This window comes from Cetorhinus maximus, chromosome 5 (assembly GCF_964194155.1).
Source record: "Cetorhinus maximus chromosome 5, sCetMax3.hap1.1, whole genome shotgun sequence".
NCBI lineage: Eukaryota > Metazoa > Chordata > Chondrichthyes > Lamniformes > Cetorhinidae > Cetorhinus > Cetorhinus maximus.
Window position 1 is genome coordinate 158,056,538 of NC_135883.1, and position 27,606 is coordinate 158,084,143.

A 27,606-nucleotide genomic window follows, 5' to 3' on the forward strand; every position below is an offset into this window, starting at 1 on the left:
TGGATTGTGGGAGAGTGGATTTTAGTAAAATAAGGCAGGATCTGGCCAGGGTAGACTGGGAACAGTTACTTGTGGGGAAATCTATAGAGAAACAGTGGGGGTGTTCAAAAAGGAAATGGGGAGGGTACAGGCTCAACATGTTCCCTCTAGGGTGATAGGAAGGAGTAACAAGCCCAGAGAACCATGGATGACCAGAGATATTTAGGTTACGATGAGAAGGATAGGTTTTTAGCAGGTACAAGGGGAGTAAATCAGCAGAGGCATTAGTGGAATACAGACAGTGCAGGTTGGAGTTTAAGGAAGCAATTGGGAGAGCAAAGAGGAGATATGAGAAAGCTCTGGCTGGTAAAAGTAGGGAAAATCCCAAGATATTCTATAAGTATATCAATGGGAAGAGGATAACCAGGGAAAGAGTAGGGCCCATAAGGGACCAATGGGGCAATCTATGGGTGGAGCCTGTAGAGGATGGTGGTGTGTGTCAGCTTTACCTCTGACTTCTGAGCGGTCCAAATCGCTCCCACTCCCTGGATTTTAGACCTTGGACTTAATTGGGGGTTGTGACAAATTGCAGCAGACAACTGGTTTTGGTGCAAGAAAAAAAAACTGATGTTTTATTTTGGATGAGGCACTGATGAAAAGATGTGAAAGTGGTCTATCAAAAATGCACAACATGGTGGATGTGAGAATGTTGGAAAAACAGGAGCCAACTCCATATGAACCTGACTAATGTGAATGGGGAGGTCTCGCTGTGTTCTCAGAAGAAGGAACTGCAGATTGTGAGTTATGAATCACTCCATTATACAATTAACATTGACCAATGTTCCCCTGTACCCGGATGAGCCCAATAATCACAGTCTGACTCCAGGTTGAGTGATGTTGACACAAGGGCTGATGTAAAGAAATGTCAAACACAATATATCAGTAACTAAATTCACCTGAGATAGTACGAACTAGGAGGTTCTCTTACTATTTTGACCGTTTGATCCGTTGGTTCCGGTGGACTGATGACTTCAGGAACTATTGAAACATATACCCTGAATGTTTGTTCTATTTTGCCACTTGCCAACTGTCCAATAACTCCCCAAGGTGCAGAGATGGGAACAATTGTACCTGTAGACAAAGAAACACATTGTTACAGCATTGCTCATGGTGAATCAGAAATTACAGGTGAGGGGACAGGGTGACTTTGCTTTTCTTTTATTCATTCACGGGATGTGGTCTTCACTGGCTGGGCCAGCATTTACTACCCATCCTTAATTGTCCTTGAGAAGATGGTGGCAAGTTGCCTTCTTGAACCAGCGCAGTCCATGTGGTGTAGGTACACCCACAGTGCTGTTAGGAAGGTAGTTCCAGGATTTTGACCCAGCGACAGTGAAAGAATGGTGATATATTTCCAAGTCAGGATGATGAGTGACTTGGAGGGAAACTTCCAGTTGGTGGCGTTCCTATCTATCTGCTGCTCTTGTCCTTCTAGATGGGAGTGGTCATGGGTTTGGAAGGTGAAAGCTGAGATGAATAAACTGAGATATGGAAAACACTGATGTGGGCATTGAATTATAGACACAGAATGATACAGCCAAGAGGAAGGCTGCTCCTGTGTTGTTTGATGGACTTATCACACTAATTATCCTGACCTCCTCTTTTCCCACATACACACAAAAATATTTCCCATTATCTCAACAATTGTCTTTTGAATTTTACTATTAAATTTGCTTAACTACAAGTTCAGGCAGTGCTCTCCAGATCACAGCGACTCATTGTTTAAATAAATGTTGCATCTGGTTCTGTTGCCAATTATCTTAATTCTATGTCCTCCGGTTATCGACTGCTCTGCCAATGGCAACAGTTTCTCCTTATTTACTCTGTCAAATCCATTCCTGGTTCTGCACACCTTGGATCTCTCAAATCTCCTGGCAAATTTCTCTGCTCTGAGGAAATGACCTCCGACCTCTCCAGCCTATCCATGTAACTGAGGCCAATGCACACTCCTATCATTCTAGTAAATCTCTTCTGCACCCTCTCCAAGGCCGTGATCTCCTTCTTATTGTAAAGAAACAAAGATATGCCAAGAGGAGGTGCGATTGACAGAATCTGAACAGCTACCGCCTGAATACAAAAAGAGCAAAACAAGAGACAAAAAAGGAAACCAGCGAAGAGAAAGGAAAGGAAATGGAGGCAGAGGTTCTGATGAGAGACATTGGAACATGGCAGGAGACTGTGGACAGCAAGATCAGCATGGAAGCAAGGTGGAGAATTAAAATGACAGGTGAGAAGACTGAAGGGACATGTTTAGCAAAGCAATCGCCTTATCTTACTCACATTCATACATACAAATTAGGAGATGGAGTAAATCATTTGGCTGCTCGAGCCTGCTCCACCATTTAGTAAGATCATGGCTGACCTGATTTAGGCCTCAACTCCACATTCCTTCCTACTCCCTGCACACTTTGACTCCCTTGTATGTAAGAATTTATCTATTTCTGCCTTAGAAATATTTAATCACCTGCATCTACCGGTCTCAGGGGAAGAGGGTTCCGTAGACTCACGGCCCTCTGAGAGAAAAACTTCTTATCTCTCTCTTAAATGGTGACGCGTTCCCGATCGTGGGCGCCGACCGGAAGCGCAGCTGTGCGCATCCACCATTCAACTTCCACCCAACTGGGGTCAAATTCAGCCCCATGAGAAACATCCCTACTTTTATATTCCATTCCATTTCTCATGGAGAGTCTGGTCAGGAGCAGTGGAGCTGGGCATGCTGGAGTTTGAAATAAAATGTGAGAGAAAAAATAAATCAAATATCACATCACTGGAAATTATGAATTGATTGCCTGGTGAGTGCTGTAGCTTGTTTCCCTATCTCCAAAGTTAAGGAGATAGTTTAAGCAGCTGGGAAATTAATAACTGCAAAAGAAAAAAATTAAGAAAGGCAATTTGGTTTAAATAAAACATTTGGTTACCTTCCTTATGTTTAAATGACAACAGCAGATGGGAATTGAGTAGCTGGTGAGTCTTTATTATTTTAAGTAGTAAGCTTTATTAGTGGCAGTAAGTTTTCTTACCTAATAGATAGAGGAATGGCAGGGCAGATCTGACGTCTTGAATGCACATCCTGCGCTACGTAGGAACTCCAGGATACTTATGCAGGAATTGTCGTCAGTTGCAGCAGCTCGAGCTCCGGGTTTCAGAGCTTAAGCATCAGCTGTTATCACTATGGCACATCTGTAAGTTAGAGAGCTTTGCGAAAGCATATTTATAGATGTGGTCACCCCACAGCTTAAGGGTATGCAGGGAGAGATGGAATAGTTCACCAACAGGCAATCAAGAATAAAGAGGCAGAAGTCCCCTGAGCGCACCCCACTCTCCAACCAGTATTCAATTCTGAATATTGATGAAAGTGATGGTTTAACTGGGGAGTAGAGTCAGGTCCATAGCGCCACCAGCAGCTCAGCTGTACAGGGGCAAATGAAGAAGACTGGAAGAGCAATAGTAATAGGAAATTCAATAGTTAGGTGACAGATAAGTGTTTCTGTTGCAGCAGACATAAATTTGGATGTTAAATTGCCTCTTTGGTGCCAGGGTCAATGATGTCATTGGCCACTGCTGAGCACCCTGATGGGGAAGAGTGAACAGCCAGCAGTCTGGCCCACAGCAGTGGGTTAATGCAAGCGGGGTTAATGAAGGAAAGTGAGCACAGATTTGTTAAAGCACTAATTGTGTTTAACTAACTTAATTGAGTTTTTCGATGAAGTAACAGAAAGTGTTGATGAAGATAATGGTTTTGGTGTTGTGTACATAGGCTTCCAAAAGGCATTTGACAGAGTGCCACACACCAGACTGCTGAGCAAAGCTTTAGCTTCTGGAATAAAAGGGACAGTAGCAACATGGATAGAAAATTGTCTGAGTGACAGGAAACAGAAACTAGAGGAAGGTGCATAGTAGAGTTTCCCAGTGGAGATTTCCAACTGGTACAAGGTGCTTGCAACCTGTCTGGATGAGCAGGAGGACTGCAAGTTTTATGAGCAGAATGACCCTGGCACCATGGTGAAGGATGTCATTCAAGTGGATGAGCAGAGAGGAATGTGGTAGTGATAGGAGACAGTATCGTCAGGGGGGTAGATACAGTTCTCTGCAGTTGAGCACATTAATTCAGTTGCCTGCCTGGGCTGGAGGTCTTGCAGTGGGAGGGTGATGACCGAGTCGTTGTGAGCCATATAGGCACCAACGACATAGATCTGTATGATAGAGCATACAGGAAGAAATAAATAAGGTGTTTAAGAAAGTTACTGCAATAATCATGGGTGACTTTAATCTACACGTAGACTGGAGAAATCAGAATGGCAAAGTTAGCAGGGAACCAGGAGTTTTTTGGGACAATTTCTTAGAGCAGTAGATTCTAGGGCCAACAAGGGAACAGGTAAGATCTGTGACACAGGATAAATGAATAGGAACAGTGATCACATGGTAGAATTTCATGTTCAGGTTGAAGTGGAGAACTGTGGGTCCATGACTGGTGTTTTAAACCTAAATAAAGGTAACTATGAGAGTGTGAAGTCAGAGTTAGCTAAGGTGAACTGGGAAACTAGGTTAAACTGTAGTACAGTAAAGTTGCAGTGACAAATTCTTAACAAGATATTTAAAGGATAGCCTTACATTCAAAGAAAAACTGTACAAATCTGCAATGATTAGCTGTAGGTCAGAGGCTTGGACAGATTTTAAGAGCTAGCAAAGAATGTCTTAAAAGCGAATGAAGTGGCAGAAAGCAGAGTATGAGAGAAAGCTAGCTAATAATCAATAAATAGTAAAAGTTTCTACACATATTTGAATAGCAAAAGAATAACCAAAGCTAAAGGGTGATTCTGGGGAATTGGTAACAGAAAATGAAGAAATGGTGGAGGCGTTGAACAGGTATTTTGTCTCTATTTTCACAGTGGAGGACTTAGATAACTTCCCAAAGAGTCTTGAAAATCAAGAGATGATCGGGAGGGGAGAATATAATACAATCACCATCACCTGGGAAGGGTGCTAGGAAAATTATTCGAACTAAAATAAAAGCAGAAAATGCCTTAAATACTCAGCAGGTCTGGCAGTATCTGTGGAGAGGGAAGCAGAGTTAACGTTTTGAGTCTGTATGATTCTTTCTCAGAGCTGAATCATACGGACTTGAAGCGTTAACTGTGTTTCTCTCTCTACAGATGCTGCCAGACCCGATGCATTTTTCCAGCATTCTCTGTTTTTAGTTCAGATTTCCAGCATCCACAATATTTTGCTTTTAAACTATTAGACTATGATGATAGGAGTACATTTTTATATTTCTGTGTTTGTGTATATTCTGTGTAGTTAAGGGTAATTTGTGTCTGTCTGTGTCCAGGGTTAATCAAAGTGAGGTTGTTGGAGTCAGATTCTCTGTAGAGTGTAAGGCAGAACAAACTAAGCGTGTTATCTTCTTGCATTTCGTAAAGAGGCCTTATAGTGGGTGTTGAATTACAAGTAAACAGAGTTGGTCTGAAATGAGCATTTGGGGATAAGTTTTGAAATTGATTTGTAGCTGCTGCATTTCAAACGAGTCTCAAAAATACAAAAACATTTGCATTTTACAGGAGAGTTGTGAGTAAACAGGGGCAGGCGTTTTAAATTTTATGGACCCGAAATAGAGGGAAAGTAGGAACATGAAAGGTTTTATTATTTGGGAGCTTGAGTTTTCAAAGAGATAATTAAAGACAATGGAGAACTCTGAAGAAAGGGGTGAAAAGGTATTTATACAAATGGGTTTTCAGCTGTAACAGTTGCTGTGGGGGACGTCCCACCGAAGGCCAACCCCAGTGTTTCGGAGTGTGCAGAAAAGCTCGGAAAACCTTTTAATTGAGGAAAGTAGCTCAGTTTTGGGCCAGAAGAATATGTGTCCTGAGAAACAGTTTGTTCAAACTCTCCCTTTGGAAGAGCCACATACACATGTATTTATTCTGGGAATCATGGATTGTACTTCTGTTTAATATGAAAGCAGTTTCTTAGTTTGGGGAATATTTCCTGGATTTTATGGTTAAGAATCTATAAGAGCTGTTGTGAAAAAATAGTTTTATTGTGTACCTTTGATAAAGGGTGTTATTTTGTAAGATTTCTTTTCTAACTGTATATTTTAACTTGTGTTTCAGTTTCATGTTATTTTTTTTTCTTTTAATAATGATGTTAATTCTTTCAATTTTTAAAAGCAATAACTGGAGTCCTGTACTTTTGTGTTCTGTAGCTTTCCCTCCTCGTTTCTACAATACGGAAAAATAAATTATGATCAGCTGAGGCGGGTTTCAATCTGAGACCTGGTTTGCTGAGCATCAACATCAGCTGCAGCTGAAACAAGACCTAAAGGTTGAGGAGTCCCCAGGACCGGATGGCCTACATCCAGAGGTCTGAAAAGAAATGTTGGCGCAGATAACAGATGCATTGGTTATTATCTTGTAAAATTCCTCAGGGCAGAATTTTCCTCCCGTCGGGTGGCCGCACACCCAACCTGACCCAGGGTAAAATGACGCGTGATGATGTTGGGCGATCGTCCTCACTATTTCGGTCACAGGGCGGGTGTGGGAGTCGGAAGTGCATCCGCCGACATTTAACAGGCTTATTAAGGCCATTTTAGGTCTAATTAAATGAAAGCTTTTGCTGTCCATCCAACCTCAGTTAGCGGGCGGGCAGGCGAAAAGGCAAAGTGGCCTTTGGGTTTCTTGCAAAACCTCATCCACGCGCGGGATGAGGTTTCGATCAGTTATCAAAAAAAATTAAAATGTTTAAACTAATTTCTAACATGTCCCTGTTCATGTGGTGACATCTTGTTAACATTTTTAAATCTTCGTTTTTTTATATTCAAAAATCTTCATCTCTCTGAGACAGCTCTGTGCTTCAGGGAGATTTTCCTGCGCACACCAGCACGAACTTCCACACTCGCCCTCCTCCCCCACACAGGCAGGGCAGCTGTCGCTTTCGTGGCCGCTCCTCTCGCCCAGGCTGAGCCCGCCCGACGAGAGCCAAATCCTGGCCTTAGATTGTGAAAGAATCCAGCAGATTGGAAAACAACTCAAGTAACACTTTTTTATTCAAGAAAGGAGGGAGGCAGAAAGCAGCAAACTACAGGCCAGTTATCCTAACATCTGTCATAGGGAAAGTGCTCAAATCTATTATTAAGGATGTTGATCACGCAGTGCCAACATGGCTTTGTGCAAGGGAAATTGTTTTTAATGAATCTGTTTGAATTTTTTGATGAAGTAACATTCAAGGTGGATAAAGGGGAACCTGTGGATGTGGTGTACTTGGATTCCCAAAAGACATTTGATAAGGTACCACATCAACTGTTACTACACAATATAAGAGCACATGCTGTAGGGTGTAAGATATTAGTGTGGATAAAAGATTAGACGGCTAACAGAAAGCAGAGGGTAGGAAAAATGGTTCTTCATCAGGTTGGCAAGCTGTAACTAGTGGAGTGCCAGAGGTTTCAGTGCTGGGGCCTCAACTGTTTACAATCTATATCAATAAATGAATGCGAACCCAGTTCCTTCATCGTCCCTGGGTCAAAATCCGGGAAGACCCTCTCTAACAACACTGTGGGTGTACCTACACCACAGGGGCTGTAGCAGTTCAAAAAGGCAGCTCACCACCACCTTCTCAAAGGCAATTAGGGATGTACAATAAATGCGGACATTGCTGGCAATGCCCACATCCTGTAAATGAACAAGAAAACAAATGTATAGTAACTAAATTTGCCGATGACACCAAGGTAAGTAGGAAAGTAAGTTGTCAAGAGGAGGTTGTAAGTCTGCAAAGAGATATAGGCAGATTAAGTGAGTGGGAAAAGTTTGGCAGATTAGGGGAAACATAGGTAAATGAGAGCTGGTTCACTTTGGCAGGAAGAATAGAAACGCAGTATAGTGTTTAAATGGAGAGACATTGCAGAACCTGGCCGTACAGAGGGATCTCGGTGTCCTCATACATGAATCACAAGGTTAGTGTGCAGGTACAGCAAGTGATTAGGAAGGCAAATGGAATGTTGGTGTTTATTGCAAGAGGAATGGAATATAAAAGTCAAGAAGTTTTACTACAGCTGTACTGGGCCTTGGTGAGACCATGTCTAGCGTACCGGGCAGTTTTGATTTCCTTATTTTAAAAAAATATGTATAATTTTTTTGGAAGCAGTTCAGAGAAGGTTCACTGATCTCATTTCTGAAATGAAGTAGTTGTCTTATGAAGACAGGTTGAACAGGTTAGTCCTATATCCAGTGGAGTTTAGAAGAATGAGAGTTGATCTTATTGAAACATATAACATCCTGAGGGTACATGACAGGTGATTGTTGTTTCATTTTTAATGGGCTCGCATGATGTTTGTCATTCTCTTCCTGTCCCCGTAACTAGTCTTGAACTGAAAGCCATTGTATGTGTGGAATATTGATGGGTTCGCATAATTACAGATTGTGCTCTTCCTGCCTTAGTCGTTATAGTGATTGTTTACACAAGATTTTGATGGGCTTTAGTTTCGTGTTGATTGTTTTAAAGGTGAAGGGTTTTCAAAATTCCCACATTTTTCATATCATGAACAAGGATATGACTTTTGGACTTATAAACTGCTGAGTTAAGTGTACAACCCTGCAGACAGGAGGCTGGGGCAGCACATTCCGGGCGTGTTGAGTGCAGTGTGGATTGTTTTGCCTGAAACCAGGCAACAAGAGGAGATAGAATATGCATTCTTCCCTTTAATACAATCGACCCAGAGAAAGACTTCATCTCACACGAAACTGTAGCCCATCAAAATCTTGCATAAATAATTAAAGGCACAATCAGTTCAATTATGCGAACCCATTAATACTCCACACATACAATGGCTTTCAGTTCAAAACTAGTTACTAGGCAGGAAGACAATGATAAACATCATGCGAGCCCATTAAAAACAAGGATGCAACAATCACCAGGGACAGGCCACCAAAATCAAACAAAGAACTAACCTTGATTTGGACTGAGATAAGAAATTCAAAAGACAGTATAACTGGGCAGTCAGTTACGAAGGGGAGGGGGAGGAATCAGCTAGCAGACGGGTTGCAGTTTTGAAAGTTGAGGGGGAGAAACCAGCTAGCAGAAGGGAGAGAGAGGGAAACCAGCTAGAAGGCAGTGAGCAGTTAGGAGCAGTTGAAACAGAGTTTAAGCAAGAAGATCTGGGGGTTTGCAGGCCCACAGGCAACATCACGGCGAGGGGCACGAGGTCGCAGGCTCAATTGAAGACAAGGCCGCAACCGCAGCCCTCCACGAAGACCGACCACCCACAACCGTACCCTCCACCCAACTGAAGAACATTCGCAGATTCCACAGACCAGGACCATGTGCGGATGGCAGGCCCCAGAGGACACAAAGAGCGTACCCCAAAACTGCAACCGGCTTACCTGGCTGGATTTCGAACTGTCAAGGGACCCTGGTTGGTGAGCATGATCCCTGACCACTCCAGGTTCAATTTAGTTAGGTTTTGGGGGTGGGACAAGGGTAAGGGGATTTGTAGCGTGATACTCCCTCGTTATGCCGTGTGTTCCCCATTCTTAACTAAGTCTACTTTGTAAGTCTGTATGATCTCAGTGTAATCCTAATGTTATAAGTTCATTTGTGACTTAAATAAACCCAGTTTTTTTCTCTTGCACCAAAACCAGTTGTCTGCTGCACTTTGTCACAACCCCCAAATAAGTCCAAGGTCTAGAACCCAGGGAGTGGGAGAGATTCGAACCACTCAGAGGTCAGAGGTGAAGCTGACTCACACCACCAAAGGGAAGAATGCATAATCTGTCTCCTCTCATTGTCTGGTTTCAGGTAAAAGTCCAAAAGCCATATCCTTGTTGATGATATGAAAAATGTGGGAATTTTGGGAACCCTTCAAGTGGTGCCCGAAGCAAAGTAGGCAAACAAACCTTTAAGTCCAGACAGAGTGGAGCCTGCCAGGTGAACATCGCATATGTGCTGTTGTGAAACACTTCAGCGTGTTTTCCAGCCAAGATGGGCGGACGATCCAGCGGGGGAGGATGATGCCGGCCGGCTGGGCTTATAAACATCTGCTGATCTATCACAATGAGGTTCCCGACGTCCAATGGCAGGGAACACGGCCCGCCATGGGTGGGCTGAGCGGACAATCGCAAACTGGTTTCACGCGGTTGTGAAGCCGGTCACGCCATATTGTCCGGTCACGCCACCGAACACGCCTGATACCAGCGGGCACGGAAAATCCCAGCCAAAGTTTCAAACAAGACACATCAAAGATTGAAGGGTTGTTTTCTAGTCTGTTGTTACCTTGATGGAACATTTGATGTACCTGCAGCATTAGAGAAATGTGAATAATTGAAAAGTCTCTCCAGGCCGGTCTCTATTGCACGATTTATATCCATTCCATGAACCATTGTTTCAAGCCATCGGGGATGTAGGAATTTTTTCTCCTCATAATTCTAAGACAAAAAGAGCAGAATGTATTATCATATGACACAACTGAACTACCCCTGTAAAGCACCAGTGTTGAGAGGACATCCTGGTTTCCCAGGTGCGGTAGCAGCATTCATATCCTGGATGGGCTGGGTTTGAAAGTGTGTTAGGAGGTTTGATGGAATTCTTGGCATTAACATTTCCTGGTTCATTTTTCTTTCTCGTTCACTCTTTCAACTTTGGCGTTGTCCTGCACTATTGGCCTTGCTCCTCCCCTTGGGTATTCAATAAATATCAGAGCGTTATTGACAGCCTTCTACACTGAGTCACTTCCCTCTGAGGGTTCTCAGGGCCAGAGAGAGAAGCCATGAGCACGAGTGCTCCTCCTGTCTCCGGGCCCCTTAATCCCAATCCCACCTACACACTACATGTTTCCCCCCAAACCACGCTCTCCCCATTCAATCATGCAGGTCATTTATCCCCATTCAACATTCACCAATTCATTCACCAAACAATCACAGAAAGGTCCCATTAAAATGATAACTCCCATTATTTGAAGGAAGATGCCAACATCGACTGATATTTATGCAGAATGGGTCATTAATATTAAGAGCTACAATGATACAATGCTGTGCTAGTTTGTGCCCACCCGAAAGGTGATCCCACCACGGCCATTAAACAGACCAGAGTGTACAAATTTTCCTGTAATGTATCCCATTATTTATTTATAACACTGCGGACGATAACGCTGATTTTATTCACTGCTTCAGACCTCATTAACTTATTCTGCACTTTGCATCCTATGGAAGCAGTGACAGTAAATTAATATTTAGGGGAAGATTCAAAACTTGTAACCTAGATAAAGTGCACAAGATCTTTCCTTTATCCTGCCTTGGGTGCATGATATTATTCAATCTAATTATTTTACACAAGAGGTGTAACTGGATTCTACTTTACCAGTGATCTCACAGGCTAGAAATGTCAAATAATTCCTGAGGAACAAAGTGGAATGATTGAACAACATCAGTCTTCACCATCAGTGATAAGCATTGGTGCCCTAATGTGTCTCTTTGTAACACAACTTTTAAGAGGCCAGGGGACAAAGACTGAATGGTTCACATTTGTATTGGGTTTCTTGATCATCAATTCTGAAGACTCTTCTGATTGCTGCTTCTTATTACACTTTATTTTTAATATCTGGTATGCAATACAAATGTATCACAATATTTCAATGCCTCCAGGAAGTCATAAAAACACCAGGATAGAGTGAGCTAATAGGTGAGAAGACAGAATTGAAAAGAACCTCGAGAATTATGTAGAGCGTAAAACAAGTTAATGATTCACAATGAGCTCATTGTCCACTTGTGTCCTTGTAATTTCACCCCACAAAACTTGCTCACAGTAAAGAACCATTACCAAAAAAATAAACAGACCTCCAGCAATTATTCAATACTCTGAACGCAAGGTAATTATGGATGACAAACGTCATCGCGACTGGCTCATCTGATCTGTCCAGAATGAAACACAAACGTACTGTTAGGAGCAGGAGTGAGCCATTTGGCCTGTTGAGCCTGCTCTGCCATTTAATAACATTCTCTAAATTAAAGCAGTGACTACAATGAAAAAGCATTTAATTGGCAATAAGGAGATTTGAGACTTTGTGCAAGATGCTGTGTAAATGCAGCTTTTGTCTTTCTTTCATTACACCTGCATGCAGCAGGCAGAGAACTGGAGCAATAGTGATATTGGAGGTCCAATGCTGATTCTCTAAGGATAATTAATCACAGAGCAATCAACTGGTGTCAGGAAAGTGGCTACAAAAAAAATCACTACATTTACAAAGCAATTCAACTCTGTAACTAATACAAACTTACCATTCTGACTTCTCTGGCACCAAATCACAGCACACCTTAAATGACATCTGCCAGTTTGATGCTAATGAAACTATCCAAGGATTCGTCAGTCAGACAAATGAACATAAGAGCTTATGAATTAGGTACAGCAGTAGGCCACTCAGCCCCTCAAAACTGTCCCATCATTCAATAAGTTCACGGCTGATCTGAATGTAACTTCAGCTCCACATTCTTGCTTTCCCCTAAAACCTTTGACCCCCTTGTTAGTCAAGAATCTATCTAGCTCTGCCTTAAAAATATTCAAAGACTTTGCTTCCACTGCCTTCTGAGGAAGAGAGTTCTTAAGACACACAACCCTCAGAGAAATAATTCTCCTCAGCTCTGTCTTAAATGAGCGACCCCTTATTTTTAAACACTGACACCTAGTTCCAGATTCTCCACAAGAGGAAACATCCTCCCCACGTCAACCCTGTCTGGACCCCTCAGGATCTTAAAGGTTTCAATAAATTTGCTCCTTCCTCATGTAAATCCCAGTGGATACAATCCTAGCCTGTCCAGCCTTTCCTCATAAGACAAGTTGCCTATTCCTGGCATTAGTCTAGTAAACATTCTCTGAACTGCTTGGAACGCATTTATATCTTTTTTTTATATAAGGAGACCAATATTGTGCACAGTACTCCAGATGTGCTCTCACCAAAGCTCTGTACAACTGAATCATAACCTCCCTACTTTTGTTATCAACTCCCCTCACAATAAATGATAACATTCAATTATGTTTCCTAATTACCTGCTCTACCTGCAAACTAAACTTTAATGATTCATGTGCTAGAACACCCAAATCCCTCTGATTCTCAGAACTCTGCAATCTCTCACCATTTAGGTAAAAGTATCTTTTTTAGTCTTCCTACAAGTGACTGATATCACTTTTGCCCACACCATACTCCATTTGCCAGATCTTTGCCCACGCACTTAACCTATCCATGTCACAGCGTAGCCTCTTTACATATTCTTCACAATTGACTTTCCTGCCTATCTTTGTGCCACCAGCAAATTTATCAATCATTCCTTCGGCCGCTTCATCCAAGTCATTTACATAATTTGTAAAAAGTTGAGCCCCAGCAGTGATCCTTGTGGCACACCATTTGTCACACCCTGCTAACCAGTAAAAGATTCACTTATGCCAACTCTCTGCTTCCTATTAGATTCCTCTTTCCATGCCAATATATGTTACCCCCTACATCATGAACTTTTATTTTCTGCAATAACTTTTGTTGTGGCACTTTATCAAATGCCTTCTGAAAATATAAGTACAGTACATTTACCCCTTTATCCACAGCACATGTGACTCCTTCAAATAACTCCAATAAATTGGTTAAATATGATTTCCCTTTTATAAAACCATGTTGACTCTGCCTGATTGCCTTGAATTTTTCTAAGTGCCCTGCCATTATATCTTTCCTAATAACTTCTTATGTTCCTCTAACAGATGTTCGGCAAAGTGGCCAAAAGTTCAATGCTTTCTGTGTCCCTCTCTCTTTGAATAAAGCAGTTATATTTGTTATTTTCCAATCTACTGGAACCTTCCCGAATCTAGGGAATTTTGGAAAATTAAAACTCATGCGTAAACTATCTCATTAGCCACTTCTTTCAAGGCCTTAGGGTGAGGTCCATCCAGACCTGAGGATTGGTCAACCCACAGCCCCAACAATTTGCTCAATCCCACTCCCCTGGTGATTGTAATTTTCCCGGGTTCCTCTCTCCCTTCCATTTCCTGATTTACAGCTATTTCCGGAATGTCACTTGTGTCCTCTATAGTGAAGACCAAAGCAAAATATCTGTTTAATTTGTCCGACATCCCCCAACTTGCCATTATCAATTCCCCAGACACACTCTCTATAGGACCAATGCTCACTTTGTTAACCCTTTTCTTATTTAAATATCGAAAGAAGGTCTTACTATCTGTCTTTATATTATGAGCAAGCTTTCTCTCATACTCTAATTTTCCCTCCTTAAACTTTTTGTCATATTTTGAAGTTCTTTATATTCTTTCCAATCTTCTGACCTGCCACCCGTCTTTGTGTAATTACATGCTTTTTCTTTAAGTTTGATACTGTTTTAGTTTACGACAGATGGTGGGCCCTCCCCTTGGAATGTTTTCTCATTGGAATGTATATATTCTGTGTCTCTGAAATATCCCTTTAAATGCCTGCCACTGAAATTCTATTGACCAATCCCTTAACCTCATTTGCCAGTTCACTTTAGCTACCTTTGCTTTCATGCCCCCATAATTGCCGTTATTTTAGTTTGAAATACTCGTCTTGTTCGCACTCGATTCTCCCTCAGAATGAATGTAAAAGTCAATCATATTATGATCGCTGCTACCCGGGGTGCCATCACTAGGAGGTTATCAATTAATTCAATCTTGTTTCTCAATATCAGGTCTAGTATCGCCTGCTCTCTGGCTGGCTCCAGAATGCACTGTTCTAACAAACTACCCTGAAAACATTCTATCAACTCTCATCTATGTTGCCTTTGCCCATCTGATTTTCCAGTCTTTATGCAGATTAAAATCCCCCATGATTATCACTGTACCTTCCTGTAACAATTAGGAGGCCTGTACACCACTTCTACAAGTGACTTATTGCCTTTAACATTCCTCATCTTAACCCAATCCACTTCTACATCCTGGTTTCCTGAACTTAGGTCATCCCTCTCTAAAGTTTTAACACCATCATTAATTAACAGAGCCAGCCATCTAGCTTTTCTCACCTTCCTGTCCTTCCTAAATGTCACGTACCCTTCAACATTCAATAGCCAATCTTTGACATCCCGTAGCCATGTCTCTATAATGGCTATCTGATTGTACTTACTTATTTCGATTTGCGGTATCAGTTCATCTGCTTTGCTTTGAATGCCTAAGTTGTTGGTACCTACATGGAGCATGAACACTGGATCCTCCCCCACTCCATTGCAAGTTTATCTCTAGCCCTGAGCAGATGGTACCAGGCAGGCAACAAAGCTGTCTGGACTCTCACTCTTCGCTACAGAGAACAGTGTCAATCCCCCTCACTATACTGTCCCTACTACCACTATATTCCTTTTTGCTCCCCCACTTGAATGGCTCCCTGTACCACGGTTCCATGGTCAGTTTGCTCATCCACCTGAAGCCTCCACTCTCATCCAAATAAAGTTAGCAATAGAATAGAACTCACCCACTTACCAGATTCGCACCAAACAGCTTGCTCCTCTCCCTGTAGTAGGGCAAGAACCAATTTCTATGGGCTGAGAATGGTAGAAAAGGAAATGAACAACTCCTTCCTCCAACCAAACTCCAAGTCTTCACTCAATTTGTCAGCTGCATGAAACAACCCTGAATTTATAGTAAACTGAACAGGGGCAACAGTAACTAGATTGAACCAGTTAGCTAATTAACTACTCAGCTCCTACAGCCGAGAGTGAGTTTACCCTGTCTAAACTGCAAGAAAGAACTTAGCCTGCTTACACAGCACTTTCCAGTTACTGCTAATTACCGACTAGATTCGATTCTCAGAGCAAAATTTAAGAACAAAATTAACACTTAAAACTCCCCTCTCACCAAACTCCAAGGGCAGAATGTTTCCCTCCTGGGCGAGCCTCCCTACGTCACCGCGCACTCTCGTGATCATTCACCCGGTGGGTGCGTGCGGGTGCCAGAGCGGTGCCCACCATTAATTAACAAGCCACTCAAGGCCCTGAACAATGCAATTGTCTGAGATTTTTCATTGCCCGAGCGATTTTCTGCTCATTGCACGGGCAAAACAGGCAGGTGGCCAGCTGACATTTCCTCAAACCTCATCTAAGGGCGGGATAAAAAGGGTCAGTAGCATTGCCAGTGTGAGTAGTGAGGAGTTTTGGAGATAGTTTGCAGCTGGTTGTTTATTGGTATTTGGCAGCTTCATCACTGTTCAGGGCCTCATTCTTAGCATTTCCTGGTTCATTTCAGGACTCATTGCTGTCTGCCAGGAGGGTTTAAACCATGTGGTCCTTTCCAGGTATCAGACAACCTTCCTTTACTCTGCTAATGGGGACTGTGGTTTGGCACTAGCAAGGGGGGGACACACACTGAAGGAAAGGGATCTTGATGCAGCTGCATAAGCCACAGATGATGTGTCCAGTGGTGAGTTGGAAGATGAGCACAGAGAGGAGAATGCTGTGGGTGTGGAGCCTGACCTCGGTAACCTCCAGGAAGGCAGAGACAGCAGGGATGCCTTGATCCAACGCTCCTTCAGCGAGGCTACCAAAGATCAGCTTCAAATTCATGCCAGGGCTGCCTCCTCCAAATCGGATGTCTGAAAAGACCCTTTCATTTCAACACAAAGAACACTCAGCAACAAAGTTCTCATCCACCTACGTCCAGAATTACATCCTGGCGTACCCCAACCAATGAATTAAATAGGTGAAGATACTCAGGCCATGATGACAAAACCAGATTTATATCATTTTGACAAGAACAGGCTACTTACATCAAACACTCTGGTCTTAAGCCCCAGACCAGTTTACATTAACTAAACATAAATGAACATAAAATCACCCATGACCTGTCCCTCTTCTGCTCATGCTGCCTTTAACTTACACTTGTGAGTGCTCGCTCTCGGTGCTCCCCCCTCACTGGCACTGGTATCGGAGACAGCCTGCTGACCCTGCCGCCCTGTTGGCCTTGATTACCTTGTCGGTTGTCCTCAGGCCAGTGGCGCCCGTGCTGGCCCTGCCTGGGATGGAGCAGCCAGTGCCACAGCTGGCACCTCTCCAATCACCACAGCCTCACCTGGTGCCATGGTCACTGGTGGAGGGGCGGAGAAGCTGCTGCTGCCACCTGGACCATCCTGAGGAGTTCACAGAGATGGCTGGCAGCTCGTGCTCCAATGTAAGGTCTCTGTGGACCTCCTTGCACAACATTAATGGACATGTGCCTAGATGGGATAATGGGTGCCTCATCCTTCTCCCACACTGACACTTACCACCTGAGGTCAGTTCCTGTGTGAGGGCTTGCAGGTCCAATAGCAACCCTAGGAAACCCTCATTCTGTCCCTGGAGTTGCCTCTCGATGAGAGACACCACTGTCTCAATGGAGGGCGCAGTGCGCTCGCCCATGACGGCCAATGCAGTGCTCATGCTCCAAATGGACTCCTCCATCACGGGGAGCATGGTGCGCATATCCTCATGGATCTCCGCTCGATGCTCTCACACATCTCACTGAACATTCAGCATCTGCTGCCTAATGGATGATTGCAGAGGCTCATTTTCAGCCTTGGACTAAGCATCATCCTGGCCCCCGGCAATCCTCCGACTGCCAGTGCCCTGGGCACTCTCTGCCTCCGCACGCACCTCAAGCGAGTGTGAAGTGCCCTCACCAAAGTGCACCAAATTACTAGCCACTGAACTAATGCCCACCAACGTGCTGGTATCTGCGCTGGTGCCTGCTTCAGAGAGCGGGTGTGATGCAGGTGACAGTGATGCCCGGAGGTTTTCTGCCGTTAGGGGGAGGCCCTTCGAGGTCTACAGATCGGATGTCAGCTGGCGAACCTGAAAAGGAAAAGAAGGACATTTCATTAGTTAAAGTCATCACTCTGTCACTGTGCATGCCAGGCACCCTGGTGAGACACCAGAGATCTGAATCACGGTGCCATTGTCTTCCAATCTTCCACCGATCAATGAGGAAGCCAGGTTCGAGGCTCCCATCAATGAGGAGACTGCACTAGAATGGCTGCACAATCCGAGAGTGTCACCTCTGTGCACTGAGCTCTTACCTTCATCTGGCACCCTCGCCTCTCCGTGCCTGGTTGCACGGGTGCGTGCTGGCTCTCCAGCTCAAGGGTGTCCTGCTCGAACCGGGAGGGCAGCAGCAGGTTGGACGGGCCTCCTCCTGTACGTGACCTCTCTGCTTGGTGCTGGAACAAGTATATTCCTACTGTAAAGAAAAAATCTAAAGGGAGGACCCACTATCCGTGGATAACTGAAGAAGTTAAGGAAAATAATAAACTTAAGGAAAAAGCACATAACTGTGCAAAGATGAGTGGCAGGTCCAATGATTGGTCAGAATATAAAGAATGACAGAGAATGACTAAAAGGTTAATCAGGGAAAAGAAATTAAATTATGGGAAGAAGCTAGAAAGAATTGTAAAAATGGATAGCAAGAGCTTCTACAGGTATTTAGAAAGGAAAAGATTAGGTAAAGTGAGTGCTGGTCCTCCAGAGAGTGAGAATGGGAGTTAATATTAAATAATAAGGAAATGGTGGATGAAATGAAGAAATGTTTTGCTCTGTTTTCGCTATAGAAGATACAAACAAACATTCCAGTAATAGCTGTAAATCAGAATGTGAAAGGGAGAGGGGAACTTGGTGAAATTACAATCACTAGGGAAGCGGTACTGAGATAACTGATGGAGCTGCGGGCTGACAAGTCTCCGGGTCCTGATGGACTTCATCCTCGGGTCGTAAAAGTGGTGGCTAATGAGCTAATAGATGTGTTGGTGCTTATTTTACACAATTTGCTAGATTCTGGAAAGGTTCCTTCAGACTGGAAAGTAGCAAATTTAACCCTTCTATTCCAGTAGGGAGGGAGGCAGAAAACAGGAAACTATAAGCCAGTTAGCTTGACACCTGTCATGGGGAAGGTGTTAGAATTGATCATTAAGGAGGTTATAGCTGGGTACTTAGAGAAACTCAAGGTAAGTGGGAAGAGTCAGCATGGTTTTGAGGAAGGGAAATCATGTTTAACCAATTTTTTGGAGCTCTTTGAAGGAGTAACATGCACTGTGGATAAAGGCCTTCAAATGCCCCTTTCAAATACCCCTTCAAATGTCAGCCACTCTTCTCTATTGATCTAGCCCATAGTCAAGTATCCCAGTTCACTTCAGCTAGCTCAGCTTTCATGCCTATTTGGTTGCCCTTATTTAAGTTAAAATACTGGTCTTAGACCCACTCTTCTCCCTTTCAAATTGGGTGTAAAATTCAATCAGATTGTGGTTGGTGCTACCTAGGGGCACTTTCACTCCGGAGAGACTTTTTTTATTGGTTCATGGGATGTGGGCGTCGCTGACTAGGCCAGCATTTATTGCTTTTGGGGGCTGTTCAGAGTCAACCACTTTGCTTTGGTCTGGAGTCACATGTAGCCAAGCAGATTTCCTTCACTAAAGAAGGGGTAAAACAATGAATAAATGAATAATAAACTTTTGAAATATAAATACAATTTTAAAAATGGATTAAAAGGGGGTGAAAACGAAGGAGATATGTCTTGGTTTGCAGTCGTTGAACTTATTGTTAAGTCCGGAAGGCTGTAAAGTGCCTAATTGGAAGATGAGCTGCAGTTCCTCCAGTTTGTGTTGGGCTTCACTGGAACATTGCAGCAGGCCAAGGACGGACGTGTGGGCCTGAGAGCAGGGTGGGGTGTTGAAATGGCAAGCGACAGGAAGGTCTAGGTCATGCTTGCAGACCGACCGAAGGTATTCCGCAAAGCAGTCACCCAGTCTGCGTTTGGTCTCCCCAGTGGAGAAGAGACTGCATCGGGAGCAGCGAATGCAGTGGACCAAATTGAAGGAGGTGCAAGTGAAGTGCTGCTTCACCAGAAAAGAGCGTTTGGACATTTGGACGATGAGGAGGGAGGAGGGAAAGGGGCAGGTGTTGCACCTTCTGCGATTGCATGAGAAGATGCTATGGGTAGGGGATGAGGTGTTGGGGGTGATGGAGAAGTGGGCCAGGGTGTCACTGAGGGAACGGACCCAACAGAATGATGATGGCGAGAGGTGAGGAGAAGATGTGTTTGGTGGTAGCATCATGCTGGAGTTGACAGAAATGGTGGAGGATGATCCTTTGAATGTGACGGCTGGTGGGGTGAAAGGTGAGGACAAGGGGGACGCTATCATGGTTCTAGGAGGGAGGGAAAGGGGTGAGGGCAGAGGCACAGGGAACATGTCGGACGCAGTTGAGGTCCTGTCAATCACAATTGGGGTTGGGTAACCCTCGGTTAAGGAGGAAAGAAGGCATGTCATAAGTGCCACTTTGGAAGGTGGCACCATGAGGACCCCTCCCATAATTCTTTTCTCGGTACACCGATGACTGTATTGGTGCTGCTTCATGCTCTCGTCCAGACCTGGAAAAATTTATCAATTTTGCTTTCTATTTCCACCCCTCTATCACCTTCACATGATGCATCTGACACTTCCCTTCCCTTCCTTGACCTCTGTCTCTGCTCCTGGTGATAGAATGTCCACCAATATTCAGTACAACCCCACCCACTCCCACAGCTACTTCAACTACAGCTCCTCACACCATGCTTCCTGTAAGGGCTCCATCCCATTCTCTCAGTTCCTTAGCCTCCGTCGCATCTGTTCTGTTGATGCCACCTTCCAAAGGGGCGGGGGTGGGGGCATTGGCGGGGGTGGGGTGGGAGGGTGCCAGTGGTTTCAGTGGGGATTTGGAGGGTCAGTACCACAGGGGGTAGCTCGGATTTAGAAGTGGTTTTAATCTGCCTAACTTTTCCTGGGTAATTATTCTGCTGAGAGAGTCGGAACCATCCAAAGTCATTGATTAAAGTCAGAGCATCGCATAGTTCCCAGTACAGGATAATTGCCCATCGGAAGTTTGAGCATTCCCAGACAAAACCCGTGAAGTCCTTGCATGGGAACTTCGGGGGTGTCCCCAGCACATCTTCAGGGGAACCTCCTGGGTAAAACTCCCCAGAGATCAGAAGTTCTGGGCCAATTTATATTACCCTAACAAGGATGTTGTTTAATTCTCACAGCCAAACCTGCTTTAAGGACACTGCTGTATTGATGTGACTTTCCAGGTATCTGTGGTGTGGGGGTATCGCCTAAAGCAAAACTTGGCTTCTTACAGATGTAACATATTGAACTTAAGTCTGTTATAAATTTCGAGAATTGGGTTAGATTCAGTGTGAACAGGGGTAACAGGAATGTGTCCCGACTCTACAGTCCTTCGCATTGTCCCTCTAACCTGTCTGTTTCCACACCAACCCCACTTTAGACCCGCTGCTGGAGACAGAAACCCTGATATTCTCAGTACACAAGCTGGCAGTGGAGACCAATCAGCCGACAGCAGCTCATGTATAAAATGTTACTGAGACCCAAGGACCAATGTCAGTCCAGTCTCATGTTTCAGGGTTGGGGTTCGGGCATTGTATAATTTCCCCTGGTACAAACATGACAGAATGCAGTAAACTCTGAACTATACTTACCTTGTGCTGAATGACTTCTGCAGGCTCAACGCAGTGATTTTCACGACAGAAGATGTCCACCTTATCATGTGCAGCAAGTTGCTGCCAGAAGAGGACAGACACAGTTAGGAAGAGTCTCAGCATCCTGGTGTCCGCTCAGATCACTGGTGAACGCCCTGAATGACTCTCAGCACATTCAGGTGGATCTGCAGATTGAGCAGAGAGCTCAGACCTTTTATACTGTTTTATGAAGATGATTTTGAATTAAGATTAGCTGCAGGCAGGAACATCATGTATTGAAGAAACGCACTTGCTGATTCCATTAGAAACCATTAACTCTCTGAGTGCCGGTTCCCGGGAAGTCTGAACACTCGGGAAGCTATTTTACAATTGATTGCAATTCACTCATAACATCATGGTTTACCCTGCACCTGCAGAATTAATGAAGCTCCCAGAGGCTTGTTGAACACAAACACATTTAATGGTGTGGTGCCTGGCGTACAAAAAACAAATTAAATGGAAAGATGTTCTCCATCACACCTACTAATAATTAACGGAAAAGTGGAGGAAAAAACTATCACCAGTGATAAGCCCGTGTTGTGCTTTACGTTTTAATTTGCGGGTGTGATGTCCAGGTTCTCCCCATTCGCTGCCACTGGCATTGGAGACCGCCCGCTCACTCTGCTGTCCTGTTGGCCTTGAAGACCTTGGTGGGCATCCTCTGGCCTGTGGAGCCTGTGCTGGCCCCGCCTGGGAGGGAGCAGCCAGTGCCATGGCTGGCGTCTCCCCAGTGCCCACAGACTCATTGGATGCCATGGTCCCTGGCAGATGGGCGGAGGAGCTGCTGCCATCATCCGGAGCGCCCTGAGAGGATCCTGCAGAGATGACAAGCAGCTCGTGCACCAGCGTCAGATCACTTCGGACCTCCCTGATCACCATTGCTGGATGGGCTGAGATACTGGGTGCCCAATACATCTGCCACACTGACAGTGACCATTGAGGTCATTGCCGGGGTGAGGGCTTGCAGGCCCGAGCGCATCCCCAGGAAGCCCTGATTCAGCCCCTGGAGCAGCCTCTTCATGAGAGTCACCACTCTCTCCATGGAGGATGCAGTGCGCTTGGCCATGAGGGTCATTGCATTACTCATGTTCCGCATGGACTCCTCCACAATGGAGACCATGGCACCCATCCCCTCATGTATCTCTGCCAGATCCTCCCGCACACCCTGCTGGACTCACAGCATCTGCTGCCTCAGGGACGACTCCAGAGGCTCATCATCAGCTACCGACTGAGCATGTTCCTGTTCCCCAGCAGTACTGTGACTGCAGGCACCCTGGGCACACTCTGCCTCCGCCTGCAACTCAAGTGAGTGTAAAGTGCCCTCACCGCTGTGCACCGAGATAGTACCCGCCGATCTAATGCCCACCGAGGTGCTGGTATCTGCGCTAGTGCCTGCCTGGCTGAGAGGGTGTGGCAATGGTGCGTTTCTATCGCCTGTGTCCTCTGGGGTGAGCGGTGGGCCTTCAGGCCCCTGACCCTGAGGGGCTTCTGGTGAACCTGAAAGGAAGAACAAGGACATGTCATTAATCAATGAGCTCCCTCCCCCGCCCGCCTCTTCTTGCTGATGTCGTTGTCGTGTATTATACTGGGCGGGCTGTAATTGGCCCACCCGTGTAAAATGGCGGTGCAGAGCCAAACGCAGTCGTTGATCGTGTTCCCGACCGCCAACACCCGCTCCCGTCGTGCCCGCGCGACAACTGGAAAATCTTGGCCCTTATCTCTCAGAGGATAACTCTAGTTTCAGATGGTTTTCATTAAAATTATCTCAAGCCCCATGTTGGGCGCCAGCTGTTAATTGTTCTACTATTTATAACTCCTGGCAAGGTAAGCCAATCCCTTCAACTTATTGCCAGCTTAAAGTCTCAACTAAAAGAGATTCTAAGCATTAAGGGAAGATAGTCATAGACTGGGTCCTCAAATAAAAGCCCTCTCCTCCAGGAGTCTCAAAGCCCACAAAATTATCTCAGGACGGGATACACATTGAGGCACATCTTAGTTCACCAATTTCTTTGCAAGTTAACCAATATCAGCTCTTAGAAAACTTACTAAGACTTCTAGAATAATGTATTTATGTGGATTGGCGAGATAATAAATCTTTCAGACTGCACATTCTATATGCTTCAAAAACATATACATTTTATTGAAGCCCATTGTAGATTATAGCTTATACATTAAGTTATAAATGATAATTAAAGCTAAGCATAAAATGTAAATAATGTATTCCTAAATACACGGAATTTATAAATCTACCTTATCAGCAAATGTTGTTGGATAACTCAAGCATACAGTGACAATTAAGAAAGATATATACTCAGAAATTCACTATGGTCATATCGATTTTTGATATATCTCTGTCTCAACCCAGCGGAATTCTCAAAAGACTGCCCTCTGACCCTTTATGTTCCAAAGATGGCTGACTGACCGAAAGCTAATGGTGTGCACTTTTTCTAGACAGTCTGCAGAGACGAAACAAGCTCCTATTGTCTATTTTATTAATAAATCTTATCAATTTAAGAGTTAGTGAAGGCTAAATGTTTTATTTCCAAACTGTGTAATGGGGTGTTTTGAAATGGCTGGTTGGTTGGCTACCTTCCAAAAGTAATGTCATTTCAAGGTTTAGCTGTACTTTTAAAAAATGTTTGCTTATCTGAAGTGATTTCATGTTCAGACTGACTCTGAGCGTAGATGTCTATTTTGGCTACATTGGCGACAAGGTGGGTGTCGAAAGAATGATTCCTGTTGTGGGTGACTCCAGAACTAAGAGGTGCTATTTTAAAATTAGGGGATGGCCTTTTAGGACAGAGATGAGGAGATTTTTTTTTCTCTCAGAGGGTTGTGCGACTTTGGAATTCTCTGCCTCACAAGGTGGTGGAGGCGGGGTCACTGAATATTTTTAACCCAGCTGCAGATAGATTCTTGCATAAGAACAAAAAACTGCGGATGCTGGAAATCCAAAACAGAAATAAAAATACCTGGAAAAACTCAGCAGGTCTGGCAGCATCTGCGGAGAGTAACACAGTTAACGTTTTGAGTCCGAATGACTCTTCAACAGAACTAAGCAAAAATAGAAAAGAGGTGAAATATAAGCTGGTTTAAGGGGAAGGTGGGAAAGGTAGAGCTGGATAGAGGGCCAGTGATAGGTATTATCTAAGGAATGTGCTAATTTCTATTTCAATCCCTTCACCCCACCCGACCCCCACTAGGGCTATCTGTACCTTGCTTGTCCTGCTTTCTACCCTTAATTAGCACATTCCGTAGTTAATATCACCACCTTCAACACCTCTTTCGCCTTTTGTCTGACATCTTTTGGCTATCTCCACCTATCACTGGCCCTCTACCCAGCTCTAACTGTCCCACCCAACCCCCACTTAAACCAGTTTATATTTCACCTCTTTTCTATTTTTGCTTAGTTCTGTTGAAGGGTCATACGGACTCGAAACGTTAACTGTGTTCCTCTCCGCAGATGCTGCCAGACCGCCTGAGTTTTTCCAGGTATTTTTATTTTTTATGTAGGTAGATTCTTGTTAGGCAAGGGAAACAAAGTGTTTCGGGGGTAGATGGGAATGTGGAATTCAAAACACAAGAAAATCAGCCATGACCTTATTGAATGGTGGAGCAGGCTCGAGGGGCCGAATGGTCTTCTCCTGTTCCTATTTCTTTTGTTCTTATATTCTTCTGTTACATTGGCAAGAATTCAAGTTATCAGCTATCAGCCATCTTAAGTAGTTAAAGTCAATTCTGTCTTTTTATGTTGCTAACCTGATGCTGCTAATCTGGTGCTGCTAATCCTGGGATTAACAGCTTCAAATCTCAGATTTGCCACCTGATCTGTAACTTAATTTACAGCCTCATGCCATGTCCAATCGCACTGCTACCCACCGCCTACCTCCTCATGTCTGCTAGATTCGGGTTTGACTACAAGCTTTGTAACTAACCCAGGGAATAAAGAGTCAGAGAGAATTACAGGTACATTTTGTGTCTCAGGTTGTAAAATCTCCAATTAGTAAAATTCAAGTATTTATTTTGTCCAGGTGCAGATGAAGTCACTTTATGTCTTGTGATGCTATTTTTCTTCATCTATCATTAGTTCTGCATAAAAAGATGCAAAGCACGTTGTAAATGTTACTGAGGAGAGAGGCCAAGAAATGACTTGTTCCTCTCTCAATGCAAAGTAATAAAATCAGCTGAGTACCTCACTCAAAAACAGGGTCATTGTAAATGTGGGTAAGATCTGGACCACCCAATGATCACTGAAGTAAAGCTGCCTCCAAAGACAGATCTGAAATCAAATCCCAATTGTCCTTCCGGACATTTACAGGGCCTACATTTCAGAGCAATAACTGGAGCTGATTTTTGTATTTTAAATTGTTCAAGTGCTCTTCAATCACAAAGGCCTGAAACTTCTGGTCGGTGTGTGGGGGTGGGCCCTGCTCACCCACGGGTAAAATAACACACGGTGATGTCGGGCGTGCGTCCTGACGTCACCGCGAGTCATTCTGATCTTGAGTTTGGCAGGTGCCCAGCGGAATCGGCTGCGCGCCCGTCGAGCTGTCAAAGACCTATTAAGGCCATTTAAAAACGAATTGAAGTAATTAACAGGGCTGCCTGGCCAACCTTAATGTTATCGGGCAGACGAAGAGCCCAGGCGGCCTTCGCATTTTACATGGAAGCTCATCCACGGGCGTTATTAAGATGAAGGCTTTATTAATTTAATAAATTGTTTCATATGAATTGATAAACATATCCAACCTCATGTATCAATGTCACATGAGGGGACGTCTCTGAATAATTTTATTTTTTTGACGATCAATTTTTATGACTTTCCTTAATGTCCCTGAGGCAGCTCCATGTGTGTGAAAGAGTGCAGGCCCCGACTCTCCCTCCTCCCCCCGCCCGCACAAGTAGCCCTGAGCATCTAGGAAAGTGGTGAGGATTACATTACACCCAGATGTCTACCTTGCAGTGAGGATTGGGTGTGCAGGAGCTGATCCAGTATGAAGTCTCTAATCTGGGTAGATAGAAACAGTGTTTGTGAGGTTGGTCACTTCAGTTTCTGCACAATGGTGACACCCAGGAGGTTGATGCTTGGGTCTCGGCAATGGTGATGCCATCGTTCATGGTCACTGCCTAGCACTTGGGTGGCATGAAATTTCTTTACCCCTCATCAGACAAGCCAGGGTGTTGTCCAGGTCTGCTGTATGCAGCTCTGAACTGCAACGGCTGTCCAGGAGGTGTAAAACATTAGAAGCAAGGTATCTACAAGGTTCGGGACCTGCTCTCTGGGTATCAACAACACAAAACCAGTCTTGGATGCAATTTCTACTTCAGGTGGAAAACCTTTATTCATTCACTAGTGACAGCTCGTACTCACTGTACTGGGAGCTTGGTGACTCCCCGTGCACGGGGTCACCCTTCAGGTGGTCGGCCCACTGGACGATATCTCCCCACATCTCCCAGTGAGTGACCAGGCCCCTATCATCCGCCTGCAGTGCTGATGTCTTCTTGGGCTCTGACGTTTATACACTTTTTCTGACTCTGGGCCCTTCCCCTTTGAAACATAAGACGAAACCTTAAAACAGGTCATCTGATTGACCTTCTGTACCTTTGTAATAAGAGGGGGCAAATTAGAGAAAGAGAGAAAGCTAGCTCGTAATATAAAGGTGGGTAGTAAGTGATTCTATGGATATTTAAATAAGAAGAGTTAACAAAGTGAGTGTTGGTCCTTTAGAGAGTGTGTCGGGGGAATTGATAATTGAAAGTCGGGAGGTGGCGGATGAATTAAACAGATATTTTGCTTCGATCTTCACTATAGAGGACACAAGTAACATCCTGGGCTTAGCTGTAAATCAGGAAATGGAAGGGAGGTAGAACGCGGGAAAATTACAATCCCCAGAAAAGTGGTATTGAGCAAATTGTTGGGGCTGCGGGCTGACAAATCCCCAGGTACAGATGGAATTCACTGTGAGGTCTTGACAGAAGTGGTTAGTGAGATAGCTGATGCATTGGCTTTAATTTTCCAGAATTCCCTAGATTTGGGGAAAGTTACATTAGATT

At 44.3% G+C, this 27,606-nt stretch overlaps 1 protein-coding gene across 1 annotated transcript in view; it reads right to left on the reverse strand.

Moving 5' to 3' along the window:
- LOC144680419 (uncharacterized) overlaps positions 1-21,636 on the reverse strand; it is a 72,759-nt gene extending 51,123 nt beyond the window's left edge. Inside the window, exons 1-3 of the mRNA XM_078541385.1 lie at positions 21,514-21,636; positions 10,325-10,454; positions 936-1,110 (exon numbers count right to left, since the gene is read on the reverse strand). Of these exons, the coding sequence (XP_078397511.1) occupies positions 936-1,110; positions 10,325-10,454; positions 21,514-21,636 (428 nt within the window). The remainder of the gene's footprint in view (positions 1-935; positions 1,111-10,324; positions 10,455-21,513) is intronic.
- Positions 21,637-27,606: the final 5,970 nt, after the last annotated feature.